The sequence below is a fragment of the Aethina tumida genome, chromosome 4 (genome assembly GCF_024364675.1).
Source record: "Aethina tumida isolate Nest 87 chromosome 4, icAetTumi1.1, whole genome shotgun sequence".
Classification (NCBI taxonomy): Eukaryota; Metazoa; Arthropoda; class Insecta; order Coleoptera; family Nitidulidae; genus Aethina; species Aethina tumida.
This window is the reverse complement of record NC_065438.1, coordinates 24429419-24444465: the sequence shown is the minus strand read 5'-3', so window position 1 is coordinate 24444465 and position 15047 is coordinate 24429419. Positions and strand designations below refer to the sequence as shown.

Sequence of the window (15047 nt, the reverse complement as noted above, 5' to 3'; positions counted from 1 at the left end):
ATATTAGATTCTAATGGCAAGGTTAATGGTTTGAATGAACTTTTGTTTATTTTAAATATTTTGCGAATTTGTTAATCCTTTAAATGGATTAGTTTACACTGATTGTTTAATTTATTATTTTGTAAATTTGAACTTTTATTTAAAAAATGATGTGATAGAGTGTGAGTCATACTTGATTTTTATTCTCAAATTAACACTGTAAATTTTTTATTATACTTCTTTCTTATGCTAAAATAATTTTTGTAATTTGCAATAATTTAAATAAATGAAGACAAATGTATTATGATAAAAAGTTCACACATACATCTATTTTTAAATTGTGCAAAATCTTTATGTGGGAACAACTTAAAAACTAGAAAAGATTTGTCATAGTTAAAAAATTAACCATATCAAAGTGATAAGATCTGAACAACAAGCAAATTTTAACACGTTCACATAACAATAAACCTGTCCAAATCTTGACAAGACAAGATTATCTGTAGTAGGATCTACAATTATTATTCCGTCAATGCCCCATTTAAAGCCATACAAAATACATATTTCTAGTGGCCTTGTAAACAATGATTTCATATAGTTCGTATATTTTTGTGATTTATCGTGATATTATGTTGAGAAAATTCATGGACGTTCCGTTTTTTTATTCGATTTGTTCCGGGCAAAAAAGGCAAGCTCTTTAGGCGTACCATCATTAATAACAAGCCATAATTGATGCAAATTTATTCCAAAATATGCGCCATTATCTAATTAAAGTCAATTATACTAATTTGTACAATTGTAATAATTCTCCTGTTTTACAATAAGAAAAAAATACCCATGGTACACCTATGGGGAACACCCACCCAGATCCACTACCGATGCTACGCCCGTAGGAGTAACTAAAACGTGGATGCACGACATTTAAACCACCATATAAAAGCGACCATCAACCTCCATTCAAACACAACTCATTCATACACCTTACAAACATGTTCAGACTGGTAAGACTGTGAGTGCAGGTGAAGTGACAGGTGCAATCTAACCTATTGTTCTCAGATTTTAAGCTGCGCCTTGGTTGCGACCGTTTTCGCAGATGTGTCGCACATCTACAGGCCCCATCAGTACACTTACCAACCGGTGCAACACTACAACCCAGTTCCGGTCCCCGTTCAAACCTACCACACTCAACAGCAAATCCCGATCCTCAGACAAGACCAGGACGTTCGTGAAGACGGTTCTTATTCCTACAAGTGAGTGCGTCTGTTTCGTCGTCAGGTTTTTTCTTATTTCTGTGCCATTTTGACAGCTATGAAACCGGAAACGGAATCGCCGCTCAAGAACAAGCTTCGGTTCGTGCGGTAGGACAGGACCTCGCCAAGTCAGCCCAGGGTTCCTATTCGTACACTTCTCCCGAGGGAGAACTGGTTCAGATTTCTTACGTGGCTGATGAAAACGGCTACCAAGCGGCCGGTTCCCACATCCCGACTCCTCCACCAGTTCCGGCCGCCATCCAAAGGGCTTTGGATTGGATCGCCGCCCATCCACAACCCGCGAGTCAAACCTACAATAACTACAACCAGTACCAACAACGCAGGTTCTTCTAAGAAGATACTGTAGCTGCTTTTATGAGTGTGATTATGTACAGATTAATAAAGTTGTAAATTAAATGAATTTTGTTTGTTTCATTTCGTAATTAAGAATTCACAAATTCATTATTTTAAGAGCACAATAAATGATTATGACTAGTAATTTAGTAATCAGAAATCAAAGGCTATAATCTCTCTATTTTACATTACAATATAATCATATCTATAGTTGTCCTGGTATATTGGTCAACTTTTGTTGGAATTATTTCCTGACGTTTAGCTAGCACGAGTGTCTAGCATCTTCAGAGATCTGATTTGGTTCGAGTCACTGAGAAAGTCAAGACGAGGATCCTCACCTGTAAGACAAAAGAAACATATCTCAAGCTTGTACTCCAATTCAAATGGAAAGATGAGGAACGAACCGAGAATCTGTTGAAGGAATTTTATAACTTTAGGTTTGATAAGACTTAGAATATGGCAGCTTATATTAGTGACCTTCAAAACATAGCAATTGAATTGAATAAGAGCGATCATACTGAACATAAAATCTCTGACACAATGTTGATAGCTCGAATAATGGCTTCTCTTCCGGAAAAATATAAATACTTTGAGGCTGCGTGTGATTCCACAGATAACCGAGAGAACTGTGGACAATTTTCTCGTTCGACTGGCAAAAGAAGAGAAGAAAGATAAAAAAGGTAAACAAGGCAAGATCTATGGAATTGTCCATTTTTCCATGGAATTATAACAAATATGGTACGAAAGGTCATAAAGCCTCTGAATGTGGAAAGAAACCTCAACAACAACAAAACCAAGGTAACAAAAATAACAAAGGCAAATACTGTGAGAGAACTAATCACTGAATAAAAGAATGCCAATATGTGCCAATTGAAGGAAGGCCTAAATGCAAGTATTGCTAGAAAAACACTCATTCGAGTGATAACTGTATGTACATACAAACAACAACATGTACAAAATACTAAAACAAAGAATGATGCACAAATGCAAAAATAATGCTTTTAAGTGGTGAAGTCATGTTGGAAGGGAAGAAAAATGAAAGTGGTTTCTACATCCTGGAACAAAAACAATTTGAAGCAAAGATAATTGAGAAGAATAAAGAAGAAATACTCCAATGGCACAAGAAGATGGAGCATCTCAATTTTGAAGACATGAAAAAGATTGTTGATCTGTGTGAAGGTGATGAATTTTAAAAAGAAGTGGTTCTCAATTTTGTGATTTATTCAGTGAGACAGAGACCTGAGAGGCACTGTCTGTGTGGGAAGATATCTCCATCAACAATTTATGGTAAAACTTACTTTATGACCTGTCTTGATGACTGTACTCTTCCTGAAAGTTTACCTGTTGCAGTCAAAGAGTGCTGCTTCACATTGTCTAAAAGAATTCATCATGGAAACAGAAGCTCACTTTAATATAAAAACGTCATAGGTTTTCTATGATATCTAATGGACAAAAAGTGTGTTTATTTTCACAATTTTTCACTTCCCGATATTTGCAAGATTCCACATAGAGATTCCTTACAAAAAATGGTCATGAAAGCCTCATCCTTTACATATAATCATAATTAAAATTATCCTTATTTGTTAATTTTATTGAATCTTAAATCAGTCTCTTTACTGATTTATTATTCTAATATAACGTTTCTTAATAATTTTATTAAATTATACATTAATCTCATTAATTATTTGGCCCGCCAGCAAAAAAATAATCCCAAATTATTATTAAAAATGAATTTACATAAAATATATTTTAATATATAGCTTTCCTTTTATGCAAATAAATATTTAAACAATAAATTTAAGTTTTAATAATTAATGAATGAATTACTTCATTCAATTTTGATAATATTTTCGCATATTTCATGTTAATATAATATATATTAAACCTACAGGACGTGATTTAATAAGATTTAAAATTCATAATTTTAAGAAAACTGTAAAGCTTAACATTTAAAAGCAATAATTTCAAACGCAATAATTATAACCTTAAACCAAATTTGTCTAATAGAAGTTATATAATTCGATTTATTTAACTCGTCATTTCCAAATTTCAAAATCTCATATGTTAATTATCTGACATTTGATTATTTACCTGTATAAAAAGCACTCCTTACCTATGTTTACCCGTCAGTCAAACAATACAGTTCTTCAATCAAACATGTTCAAATTGGTACATTCTAATTAAAGTTTAATAGTTCTTTTCAATAAATTGTTTTTGTTGAATTACAGATAGTTGTTGTTGCTTTGGTCGGTTCCTGTTTCGGGGCGACTTTCAATCCAGGAAGGGAAATTAAAATCTTAAGACAAACCAACGAGATTAATCCAGATGGAAGTTACCAATGGGCGTAAGCAATGTGTACAAAATGATATTGTATAATTTTAACACTTTTTAATTACATAGGTACGAGACGGAAAACGGCATCGCAGCACAGGAACTGGGCAAATTGAGAGGATCCGGCGACAACGCTGTTCTGGAGGTGCAGGGTGATTTCTCATACACGTCGCCCGAGGGCCAGAGGATCGCCCTCACCTACGTGGCTGATGACACTGGTTTTCATCCCGCGGGAGATATCCCCACTCCCCCACCTATCCCAATCGCCATTCAGAGGGCCCTGGCTTGGAATGCGGCTCATCCCGAAGAGGAGGTCGAGAGGAAGCAACCGTTTTTAGGCTAGAATGATTTTATGATATTATGTTATGTTTGTAAATAGTTAATAAAGTTTAATTTAATTTATATTGGGAATATTCAAGATTATTCGAAAATTGAAATTCACTTCGAGTCTAAATATTAAAAGAGTTTGCTGTAAAGTTTAGAATAATAATAGTTAATATACCAGGTAGTTGGCGCTACATATAATAAATACTATAACCGCGTCATCTACGTTCAAAGCATAGAACTATTATAGTACTGGTTTATCAATATAGAGTCCGTTGTCCAGTAAAACGGAGGTAATTAATGAAATGTATAGATTTCGCTGCTGTACTTTTAAATGTACCTAAAAATAAATTACCCATGCAATTTAAATTGCATTTAGGAATGATCTATCATAATACTTATTAATTATTGTTTACGTTGCAAAGTATATTACGAATTACATTCATTTTAGTTGTGCCTTTAAATTAGTCAAGTAGATAAGATAAGTGTTAAAAAGTACTCGGAAGAGATTTAAACTTCCTGTATGATTTCTGTTGTCATGACTTTCATTACTCTCGCTATTTTATTAATTGTCGGTTTAAAAACCGCGTCTTGCGATGGAGAATGTGAACTCAAAACTACTTGTCACGATTGCATACAAGAATTGGGGTGTTCTTGGTGTTCCGATCCTAAGGTAAGTACTAATAATATAAATAATATTTTTAAGTTATCTGTATATATAATTTATATATATATATATATATATATATATATATATATATTAGAAGTGTTTAACTTTAGTTTATGAGACTGTTTATTTTAAATTAAAAAATAATTTATTGCATTACTTAACTGGCAATGAATCACTATTAATACAAAGACAATTCTTGGTAGTATGATTCAACGTACTGTTTGTTTGAATATTCGTGTACAATTTCAAAGAATTGTTCTAAATTATTGAGCCATTATAAATTAAATAAGTGTCTGGAATAAATAACAATTGATAATCAAATGATTAGTTATTATTTTAATTAATTTACTTTAATTTTTTTAATTTTTAATTATGGATCAGTAAAAGATTATTATTGATTATTGAAACAAAACACATCAATTAATTATAATTAATATTATTTTATTTCCTGTTCCGACTGATATCTCCGGACTGACTCATTCTTTTTGTTTGATAATGTTAATTAATTAAAATGTATTATTTTATATTATCTTTTAATCATGATTATTTGAATTTTTAGGGAAATTTTTCTCATTGCAATTCTGATAGACTTTCCTCTTCCTTTTGTAACACTCAACTAGTTAAGGTAATAGCTTCAAAAACCATCGATAAAAATTTACCTTTATCCTCAACAAAAGGTCGAGTTGTTCAACTTAGGCCTCAAATGTTCACGATAAATGTAGCCAAAAATCAAGAGTACCATTTAGATTTTGAGTATCAACAAGCTGAAAATTATCCTGTTGATTTGTATTATTTGATGGATTTATCCTATTCGATGTTGCCCCACAAAACTACTTTGGGACGACTGGGACAATCAATTAGTTTTACCATGAGAAGTTTGACCAACAATTTTAGATTAGGATTTGGCAGTTTTGTAGATAAGCCAACAGTTCCTTACGTGAACCTTGCTAAGACATAGTAAGTGTCTTTGAAACTATTGTGGACAGTGTGTGTTTATGTTTTTTTTTAGTAACTTCAGAAGTGAGAGAGTAAAGCCGTACAGTTTCAAAAACCATTTGTCACTCAACGAAAACTATCAAGAGTTCAACAAAAAAGTTCAAAGTGCCATAATATCAGAAAACGTGGACACTCCGGAAGGTGGACTGGACGCTTTAATGCAAGCCATCGTTTGCAAAAAGGTTTTAATTAATGAAATCTCCTTTTGCACTAAAATAATTTAAATTGTTGCAAGGAAATCGGTTGGAGACCTCAGGCACGTCATCTTTTAGTCTTTTCGACGGACGCCTCGTTTCACATCGCAGGTGACGGACGTTTGGGTGGTGTGATTGAGCCAAACGACGGACAGTGTCACATGATCAACGATGAGTACGTCGCGGCTTTGAAGTACGATTATCCTTCCATCTCGCACATAAACCACGTGGCCAAAATCAACAACATCAATCTTGTGTTCGCCGTCAGTAACAAGAAGAACATCAACGCAACGTACCACTATTTGTCAGAGAAGATTGAAAATTCGAACGTTGGCACCCTAAGTACCACCTCTTCCAACGTCGTACAATTGATTAGTGACAACTACAACGTAACGCAATTAACTGTGATTAATTATACATTTTGCTAATTGAGTATTTCTTTTAGAAAATCGTGGACTCGGTGACGATGACCAGTAACGCTCCGGACCACATTTCCGTTTCGTTCACCAGCAACTGCCCTTCCAAAATACCAAACGGTTGCACGGACGTGAAGTTGGGCAAAATCATACGTTTCAGGGCTACTATCAAGGCGGAAAAATGTGTTAACAACGAGACCATCATTATCAAACCGGCCGGTTTGGACGAGCAGATAACGGTTAAACTGAACGTCATATGCAAATGCGATTGTGAATCCCCCAAACATCATTCGTTTGAAGCGTCGTCTCCCTCTTGCAGCCGACATGGTGACTTCGCTTGCGGCGTCTGCAACTGCAACGGCGGAAGGTGATCTCATCTATTCGTTTTGTTCATCTGACTTAACTATTTTTTTTAGGTACGGTGCGAGATGCGAGTGCGACGGCGATTCGGACACGAACGAGGACGTGACTCAGTGTCAGGAGACGGAAAACGGGCCGGTTTGCTCGGACGCCGGCACGTGCAGGTGCAACGAGTGCGTCTGCAACGTAAGGGAGAATCCCGACGAAAAAATCTACGGCAAATACTGCGGATGTACCAACTACAATTGTCACAGGTCTCGAGGAATTTTGTGCGGCGGACACGGCGAATGTGATTGTGGCAAATGTAAATGCCACGACGGTTGGATTGGTGATGCTTGCGATTGTTTTTTGGGTAACAGCACTTGCATAGCGCCAGGAAGCGAGGAGGTTTGTTCGGGACATGGAACCTGCAATTGCGGCAGTTGTAAATGCGACCAGGATGGAAACAGATATACGGGGACTTATTGTCAGGATTGCACGACCTGTCGTCCCAGGTTTAAACCGTTATTACTTGTTGCGTTCAATTCCTATTGTTTTATTTTGTAGGTGTGAGGAATTGAGTCCTTGTGTGGAATGTCAGGCGTACAAAACCGGATCCTTGAACGCGACCTGCGAGACGTGCACCAACAGTTTGGAACTGGTCGATAAGTTCGACGAAGAATTCAACCCTGAAGTGAAAGATTGTCAGGTTCTCTTAAACCACGGTTGCAGGATGCACTTTCAGTACAGTTACGACCAGAATCAACTGATCGTGGTTCGTGCGTTAAAAGAGAAAATCTGTTCAGTGCCTCCACTTGCTTGGATTATTGGTGTGATGGTTACCGTTATTATAGCTGGTATTGTGATGTTATTGATTTGGAAAATATGCACCACCATACATGATAGAAGGGAGTACAGCAAATTTGAGGAAGAGAAGAAGAAGCTGAAGTGGCATTCGAATCAGAATCCCTTGTATAAAGGGGCTACCTCTAGTTATGCCAATCCAGCGTTTAAGAGACAAAGTGTCAAGACATAAATTCTTTGAATATTTAAACACTTTGTGAATTAAAAATGTTCTCATTAGGTTTAGATACAAAATACTATTTCTTATTGATTTAGGAATTAATTTATTACATTAAAATAAAAAAGTTAAATATAATAATAAGTTTTACTTATTATTGCATTAATTTATTTTTTACCATTTTAAGTGTAAACCATACTCCATTCAAACTAGGTACAGAGTAACACAAACAAATTTAATTCCGTGATAACCACGTGATCGCTGGTGGATAACACGTTCCTTTTTGGACAGAAGGGTTGGTTCATGTTGATACCTAGTTCACACTTAAATTATGCCAGTGATATTCCGACGTAAAGAGTATTATGCTATTCCGGTTATGTAACTTTTACACAAATGTATTGAATAAATTCTCACCAGTCAAATTCGTATTTTAAAATGTGATTTTTAGTAAACACAATCAACATCAATATTATAATTAAAATTACTCCCCAAAATATAAGAGTCAAACCTAAAAAGCAGTCATTTGAACATTTGGAAAGAAATATAAATATATGTAGTTACCTAGAGTTAAATCATAGCAAGTTTCATTTTCAAATTCAACAAATAGTAAATTTTCGTTGTAAAAATATTTAAATCTGTACAGACATTTATATCTTTCAATTTCACACATTTTATCATCATTTTCAATAATTCTTTCTATTTGATGTCCTTTGGTGTAATAAACGTAGCAAACATAGTCACATTTATTATTCTTCTTTTTTATGCATTCAATGCAGTTTAGTATATTTTCACATCTTTGGCCCTTGCAAAATGGACATTCTTCGCAATACCTTCCAGAGTAACGATAAATATTTTTCATTTTATCATCGTTATCAGTATCTTCTATGAAATTGCATGAGCAAGTTTCGTTAACACACAATCCATTTCCTGAGCAAACTTTTAAATGTCCAGGTTCAATACAACCCTGACCTAAAAACCACTAAATTAATATCACATAGCTTACATTTTTAACATAACCTAACTTAACCTAATCTAACGTAAATTTACTTACTTACAATTTAATAAACAGTTTTTGTACTTACTATTAATTAAAGTATCACTTTCATGTGTGGAAAATAGATGATAATAGATAAATAGATTTGTCACCTAAACCTAAAGACAGTTTTTGTACTTACTATTAATTAATGCTTGATTCCCTGTGTGGAAATTAGATTATAATATATAATAGATTTTTAACCTAACCTAACCTAACCCAACTTAACGTAATTTTACTTACAATTTAATAAAGACAGTTTTTGTACTTACTATTAATTAAAGTATTATTTTCCTGTGTGGAAAATAGATGATAATTAAAACAGTCAATTTTAGTAATTATTATGAGAATCAATATTGTTAAGGTGTGACTAAACATGTGTTCAAACAAGTATGTAAAAAATCATTACATCTTGTCGTAAACTGTTCAAATAGATTGACTATAATATTTTACTAAAGATAAGCTTATCTCAATGAATGATAAGGAAAAATAATTAAGCAAACAAATGTATGTTCAATGATTAATATATTTTTGAATAATCTATGTATATCAACAGAAATACAAATAGTACAAATCGTCACTGACAAACCATGTAAACCTTAAACGTAATCCAGTTTAAGCCGAACGAAGGAACGGAACACGAGGCGAAGGAAAACGTGTCACGGACACACGATCCGAATCCAATTAGTAGTTTTAACGGCTTCGGTCCGTAATTGAGTTTGGTGGGCAGAAAAACGAGCGGCCGCACATTTCACTCCTCCTCGTTCTCTGCACCACTTAAAAGGTACATTTGCAATTCTAATTCCGTATTATTGAGATGTAATTCCTACCGTTCGGCCCACCGTTCTCATCTGCGTGTCGTTCGTTTGTTGATAGGGACGAAGATGAAGGTGTCAAAGGTTGATTTCAACAGGCTGTCCGATCCGGGCAACAAGTACCAGCTAGAGGAATGCCTGAGTCGTGGCGTATTCGGTCGCATTTACAAAGGAAGGGACAAACAGACAAGCAAATGTGTGGCCGTTAAGATACAAAAGTTGGTGGCCGATACGAAAGTCTATGTCGAAAAGGAGTATACGATTCTTAAAGACTTTACAGATCACATGAATCTCGTCGACTTTTACGGTTGTTACAGGAAAAACGACGAAGTTTGGCTCGTGCTGGAGGTAAGAAGGTACCACTGTAATGTTAAAAATCTAAGTACTAAACAAAAGTCTTGTTGTAGTTATGCGATGGAGGGCCTATAATCGACGTAGTGAACGAATTGATAGGAAGAAACCGTCGACTTTCTGAAGAGCATATCGCTCACGTGCTAAAAGAAACGGTCAAGGTACCTACAACATATTTCACACGCATACACTACATAATTTCAAAAAGTGCGAGAACTAATGCCATTCGCGTTTTACTGCCGATTGTTCGGCAAGTTGGCAAAATGATTTTAAGCCGCCCGTAAAACACCCAGTGTTTATATTTTACAACCACAATTACCGGTTGATTTGTGTGGCGTTAAACGCTACCTTTCCGACTAAACGATTATTTATTTTCTTATAACCATTGATTGATTGTTATTTGTTGTCTGATCTGTGAAATTACACGCAATTTTCAATCTTCCAGGCGCTAATCTACCTGCACCAGAACAAAATAATCCACCGGGACGTGAAGGCCAAAAACATACTGCTCACAAAAGACGGAGAAGTAAAACTGACCGACTTCGGACTTTGTCACACCCTCAAGAGTACCCTGGACAAAACCGGAACCAGTTTGGGGTCACCATGCTGGATGGCACCTGAAGTTGTCACGGCCACTGAGGAAAATCAATATGGAAGTCGTGTTGATGTTTGGGCTTTAGGAATCACTGCTATAGAATTGGGAGATGGCAAAGCGCCGATGCAAGACGTGCATCCCACCAGAGTTCTATTTCAGGTTGTACGAAATCCTCCTCCGACCCTTTACAGACCATCGAATTGGACCCAGAACTATAATGACTTTATCAATGAGTATTAGGTTGTCTCATTAATGTTGGTACTTGATTAATTAATACATGTTTAAGGTGTTTAATAAAAAATCAAGAATATAGACCGTACATGGAAGAACTTATAGAACATCCATTCTTGGATCAAATTCCTTCCAATAATTTCCATGTAAGCACCTAATTTAACAACCCAACAAAGTACATAACAAGTACATTTATTTCAGCTTTCGTTGGAGCTTAAAAGTATAATAACGGAACTGGCAACAACACCAAGAATTTGTAAAGAAAACCAGGAAGACTACCACGTATTCCAAAACAAACTTGTCACCAATATCAATGAAATGGAAGATCTATTAGTTGAGGATCTTGCAGCTTTGGAGAGAATAACAGAAAACACAATCTTGGAAGTTTTAGAAGCGAGGGCTAAAAAGCAACAGTTCCACACATTTATCGGTGATGTTCTTTTGGTCTTGAATGGAAACGAGCCGGAAATCTACGGAGAAAAATACCACAGGAAGTACTCGATCAAAAGCAGATCAGAAAACGCTCCTCATATCTACGCAATCGCAGACACAGCTTACCAAAACGCCCAGCACCATACCATACAACAAAACATCGTCTTGACGGGAGAAAGTGCATCGGGCAAAACTAAAAATTATCTTCATCTTGTCGACCATCTGATTTTCTTGGGCGAAAATGATAATGTTAACACCACAAGAATAACGGAAGCGATAAAATTGATTCACGCCTTGACGCACGCCACGACTGCTTACAATAATTACTCAACGAGATGCGTAATGAAGACGGAATTTGCTTTCGGAGCGTCCGGCAAAATAACCGGCGCCAGTTTTGCCATCGAAGCTTTGGAGAAATGGAGGGTTTCATCCGTGGATGAGACTCAGGGCAACTTTCACATGCTTTATTACATTTTTCACGGGTTGAAAAGGGAGGGAAAGTTGAACATGTACAACTTGGACTCGAATACGATTTATAGGTATCTGAGGCAAGATACGGATGTGGATGTGAAGAAGTTTAAAAAGATTTTGACTTATTTAGATAATTTTGATTTTTCCTCAGAAGAAATAGAAACTATTTTGGCCATTGTTTGCGCCGTTATCATTTTAGGAAACGTCAGATTCGAACAAACCGAAGATAATGTTGCAGCTTTAGAGGAGCAAGATTGCGTCAAAAAAGTTTCAGATCTATTGAAAATTGACGAAAAAAAATTTGCTTGGAGTCTAACAAATTACTGTTTGCAACGGAACAAGTCGGTGGTGAGAAGAAGAAATACATCAGATGAAGGGAGAGATTCAAGAGATGTTTTGGCTAATACTTTGTATCAACGATTGGTCGATTATATTGTGGGAGTCATTAATCAAAAATTGGAAATGGGAAAAGCGATTTTCGGAGAAAAGTACACCATTAAACTATTGGATTGTTTCGGATTTGAGTGTTTCAAACAAAATGGTCTTGAGGAACTGTTCATTAACTGTCTTAACGAACAGTTTCAGTATCATTATCTGCAAAGGTTATTTGCATGGGAAGCTATGGATGTTTTGGATGAAGACATAGATTATCAGTGTGTGAATTTTTACAATAATAAAACTACGTTAGACGAACTACTCAAAAAGCCTACTGGAATCTTTACTTCTATTGACCAAGTTTCGAAAATTGGAGGTGGGGGAAAATACATAATCGATTTTATAGACAAACAAAATTATGCCACGATACAAATCAGAAATAACTATGAGTTTTCAATTTGCCATTACACTGGAAGAGTTACGTATAATAGTAAAGAAATTCCGGCGAAAAATAGGGAGTTTCTACCACCAGAAATAACCGAGACTATGAGGTTGTCTAAAAATCCAATTGTCAGAAGACTATTCAGCAATAAATTAACTAAAACTGGAAACTTGTTGATTGTTACAGATAGCGAAAAACAAAAGGACAAGGTAACTATTTCATTAACAGAAATTTTATAAAATAAAACGTGTTTTAATTACAGAAAGAGAATGACTATTCTCAGATTAGAAGGATGAGAACAGCTTCAACAATCTTCAGATCCATCAGTTTAAATCTGATCCGGGACCTTTCCAGCAATGCTGGTACTCATTTTGTAAGGTGCGTTAGAACTAACATTGGTGGAAAGTCAAGTTTTCATCATGAAATAGTCAGACAACAAATCAGAGCAATGGCTGTTGTTGAAACCGCCAAAGCCAAACAGTGTGGTTACACCTGCAGAATGTCTTTTTCAGAATTTCTACGAAGGTAAAGTTTAACGAAGTTCAAAAACTCCATACTTTGAATTTTTGGTTTCAGATATAAGTTTTTAGCCTTCGACTTCGACGAAACCGTTGAAATAACGAGAGAAAATTGTAGATTATTGTTGATAAGGTTAAACATGGAAGGTTTTGCCATCGGTAAAACCAAAGTATTTCTTAAGTACTACAACGAAGAGTACTTGTCCAGATTGTATGAAAACCAAGTGAGGAAGATTGTAAAAATCCAAAGCATCCTGAGAGGTTTCTTAGTAAAATGTCGATTGTCGAAACAGCAAAAAACTCAAGAAACAAAAACTGTCTACAGCGCAGCCAGAAGAATGAGTCAAATGACTGAAGAAGAGGCTGCTGCCATAATTCAACATGCCTACAGAAAAGTGCGTGGACAAACCGAACAGTCACAAGAATACGACTCTTTGAACAATGAGACGATCAATTTCATAAAACCTTACGCCTTGAAATGGAAAAATAATAGTTTGTTTCACGTTTTGATGCAATACAGAGCCGCCCGAATTCACGACCTGTTCAATTTTGCTCAGCAGGTCCATTTGTTCAATTTGCAGGCTTGCAATTTTTGCTACAAAATTGACAAGAGGGTGGACGTTGAGGAGTTGGATTTCAGTGCCAATGTTTCTGATTGGATCGGGAAGTTTAAGCCGAAAGTGCTTAAGTTGAACTTCCGACTTAACGATTTAGCTTTCTACGATACGTCTGTTATGATTGACGAGCTTACAAATTCAGGGTAATGACACATAATCAACAGTTTTAACTTTAGTTAGAAAATTTTGACGTTTATAGTGTCTCCGGTGAAAAAGAGGAGTCTTGGGATACCCCATATAGAAACATCGAGTTGATGAGAAACAAATCCGAGGAAAAACAAAGAGCAATACTCACCAAACAATCCAGTGTCAATTCGGAAAACCTCATCAACATGACCTACAGCAGAGATCCTGAAGACGTAATCGAATCTCTTCCAGAATACGTGGAAGAACCGGAAGAAGTTTACACAGGAAATACAAAAAAGGAGGAGTCAAGTCTGAAACAAAAGCAGGAAAATGTGGAGGCGTTGAACAAAGTCAATTTGAGAAAAATTGGCGACCTAAGCCGTTCTGAACCAGCAAACAAGGATTTCGATTACATAAAAGCAACACCTAAACCAGCTATGAGGGCTGACCCCATAAGTGAACTGAAAGGTTTTGGTAGAAGAAGTAGTACTAGTTCTGATGATCCTCCTTTTAATTTTCAAGGGATGCTCCGCAAGACAAATTATAAAAGGGATTCGATAAAGGAAAAGGTTGTAGAAAGTGTCAGGAGGTTTTCCTTAAAAAAATCCGACCCTGTTTTTGTCAATAACAACGGAGTTAAAGACGACATGGAGTTTAAACATGTTTCTGAAGAGTTGGCACCTGGCCTGTTCATCGAAGGCTTCGAGATAGCTTTGTAATTCCGATTTAGTTTACCTAATAAACGTATTAGTTTGATTTGTTGCATTATTCAATCGATGATCTTCATGATGGTCACGTCCGGCTCGTTAATTTTGAAATATGTAACAAACAATTACGGTTTACGTGCAACGAATTGTTTTACGGCCGATGGTTTCTTTATTTACTGTCCGTACGAGTACGGATGTTTTTGGATTTCTCGCATCGCTTTTGTCGGCTCGGTTGTCGATGATAATTCAACGATTTGTCGTCAAAGCGTTCACTAACAACCATTCGATGTTTTCCGATCGTAAATCCACTCTACGTTCTGTACTTTACTTGACGGAGGGAAAAAATTGCAATTCTAATTAGATTGCGCAAGTGTGTTCGAGGAATAAAACTTTTTCGATCGTTGTTACTGAAATAATACTTGGATGAAAGACTCAAAAATCCTGACGCATTCGCCATTATTAA

At 35.8% G+C, this 15047-nt stretch overlaps 4 protein-coding genes and 1 long non-coding RNA gene across 6 annotated transcripts; 4 read left to right on the top strand and 1 right to left on the bottom strand.

The window, feature by feature from the left end:
• The first annotated feature begins 824 nt into the window (after positions 1-824).
• LOC109606720 (endocuticle structural glycoprotein SgAbd-2-like) lies at positions 825-1647 on the top strand. Its single transcript, XM_049966756.1, has 3 exons — positions 825-865; positions 1008-1226; positions 1283-1647. The coding sequence occupies exons 1-3, from the start codon at positions 825-827 to the stop codon at positions 1578-1580; spliced, it is 558 nt and encodes a 185-aa protein (XP_049822713.1). The 3' UTR covers positions 1581-1647.
• Positions 1648-3645: 1998 nt separating this feature from the next.
• LOC109604839 (endocuticle structural glycoprotein SgAbd-8-like) lies at positions 3646-4313 on the top strand. Its single transcript, XM_020023257.2, has 3 exons — positions 3646-3749; positions 3809-3924; positions 3981-4313. Exons 1-3 carry the CDS (start codon positions 3696-3698, stop codon positions 4252-4254), a joined length of 444 nt encoding a protein of 147 aa, XP_019878816.2. The 5' UTR covers positions 3646-3695; the 3' UTR covers positions 4255-4313.
• Positions 4314-4712: 399 nt separating this feature from the next.
• Positions 4713-8015, top strand: LOC109606721 (integrin beta-PS). Of its 2 annotated transcripts, XM_020023255.2 has the most exons (7): positions 4713-4908; positions 5465-5862; positions 5915-6083; positions 6137-6484; positions 6541-6878; positions 6928-7365; positions 7418-8015. In XM_020023255.2, the coding sequence occupies exons 1-7, from the start codon at positions 4759-4761 to the stop codon at positions 7884-7886; spliced, it is 2310 nt and encodes a 769-aa protein (XP_019878814.2). In that variant the 5' UTR covers positions 4713-4758; the 3' UTR covers positions 7887-8015. The 2 variants fall into 2 exon arrangements, with proteins under 2 accessions (XP_019878814.2, XP_049821956.1); XM_049965999.1 differs by lacking the exon at positions 4713-4908 and having other exon boundaries at positions 5728-5862; positions 5924-6083.
• A 97-nt stretch (positions 8016-8112) lies between these two features.
• LOC126265261 (uncharacterized) lies at positions 8113-9307 on the bottom strand. Its single transcript, XR_007547802.1, has 3 exons — positions 9177-9307; positions 8433-8840; positions 8113-8379 (listed from the first exon to the last, which is right to left on the bottom strand). It is a non-coding gene; the product is annotated as an uncharacterized LOC126265261 (long non-coding RNA).
• A 348-nt stretch (positions 9308-9655) lies between these two features.
• On the top strand, positions 9656-14633 carry LOC109604843 (neither inactivation nor afterpotential protein C). Its single transcript, XM_020021388.2, has 9 exons — positions 9656-9688; positions 9781-10067; positions 10127-10231; positions 10516-10898; positions 10952-11042; positions 11098-12825; positions 12879-13141; positions 13193-13894; positions 13951-14633. Exons 2-9 carry the CDS (start codon positions 9789-9791, stop codon positions 14594-14596), a joined length of 4197 nt encoding a protein of 1398 aa, XP_019876947.2. The 5' UTR covers positions 9656-9688; positions 9781-9788; the 3' UTR covers positions 14597-14633.
• Positions 14634-15047: the final 414 nt, after the last annotated feature.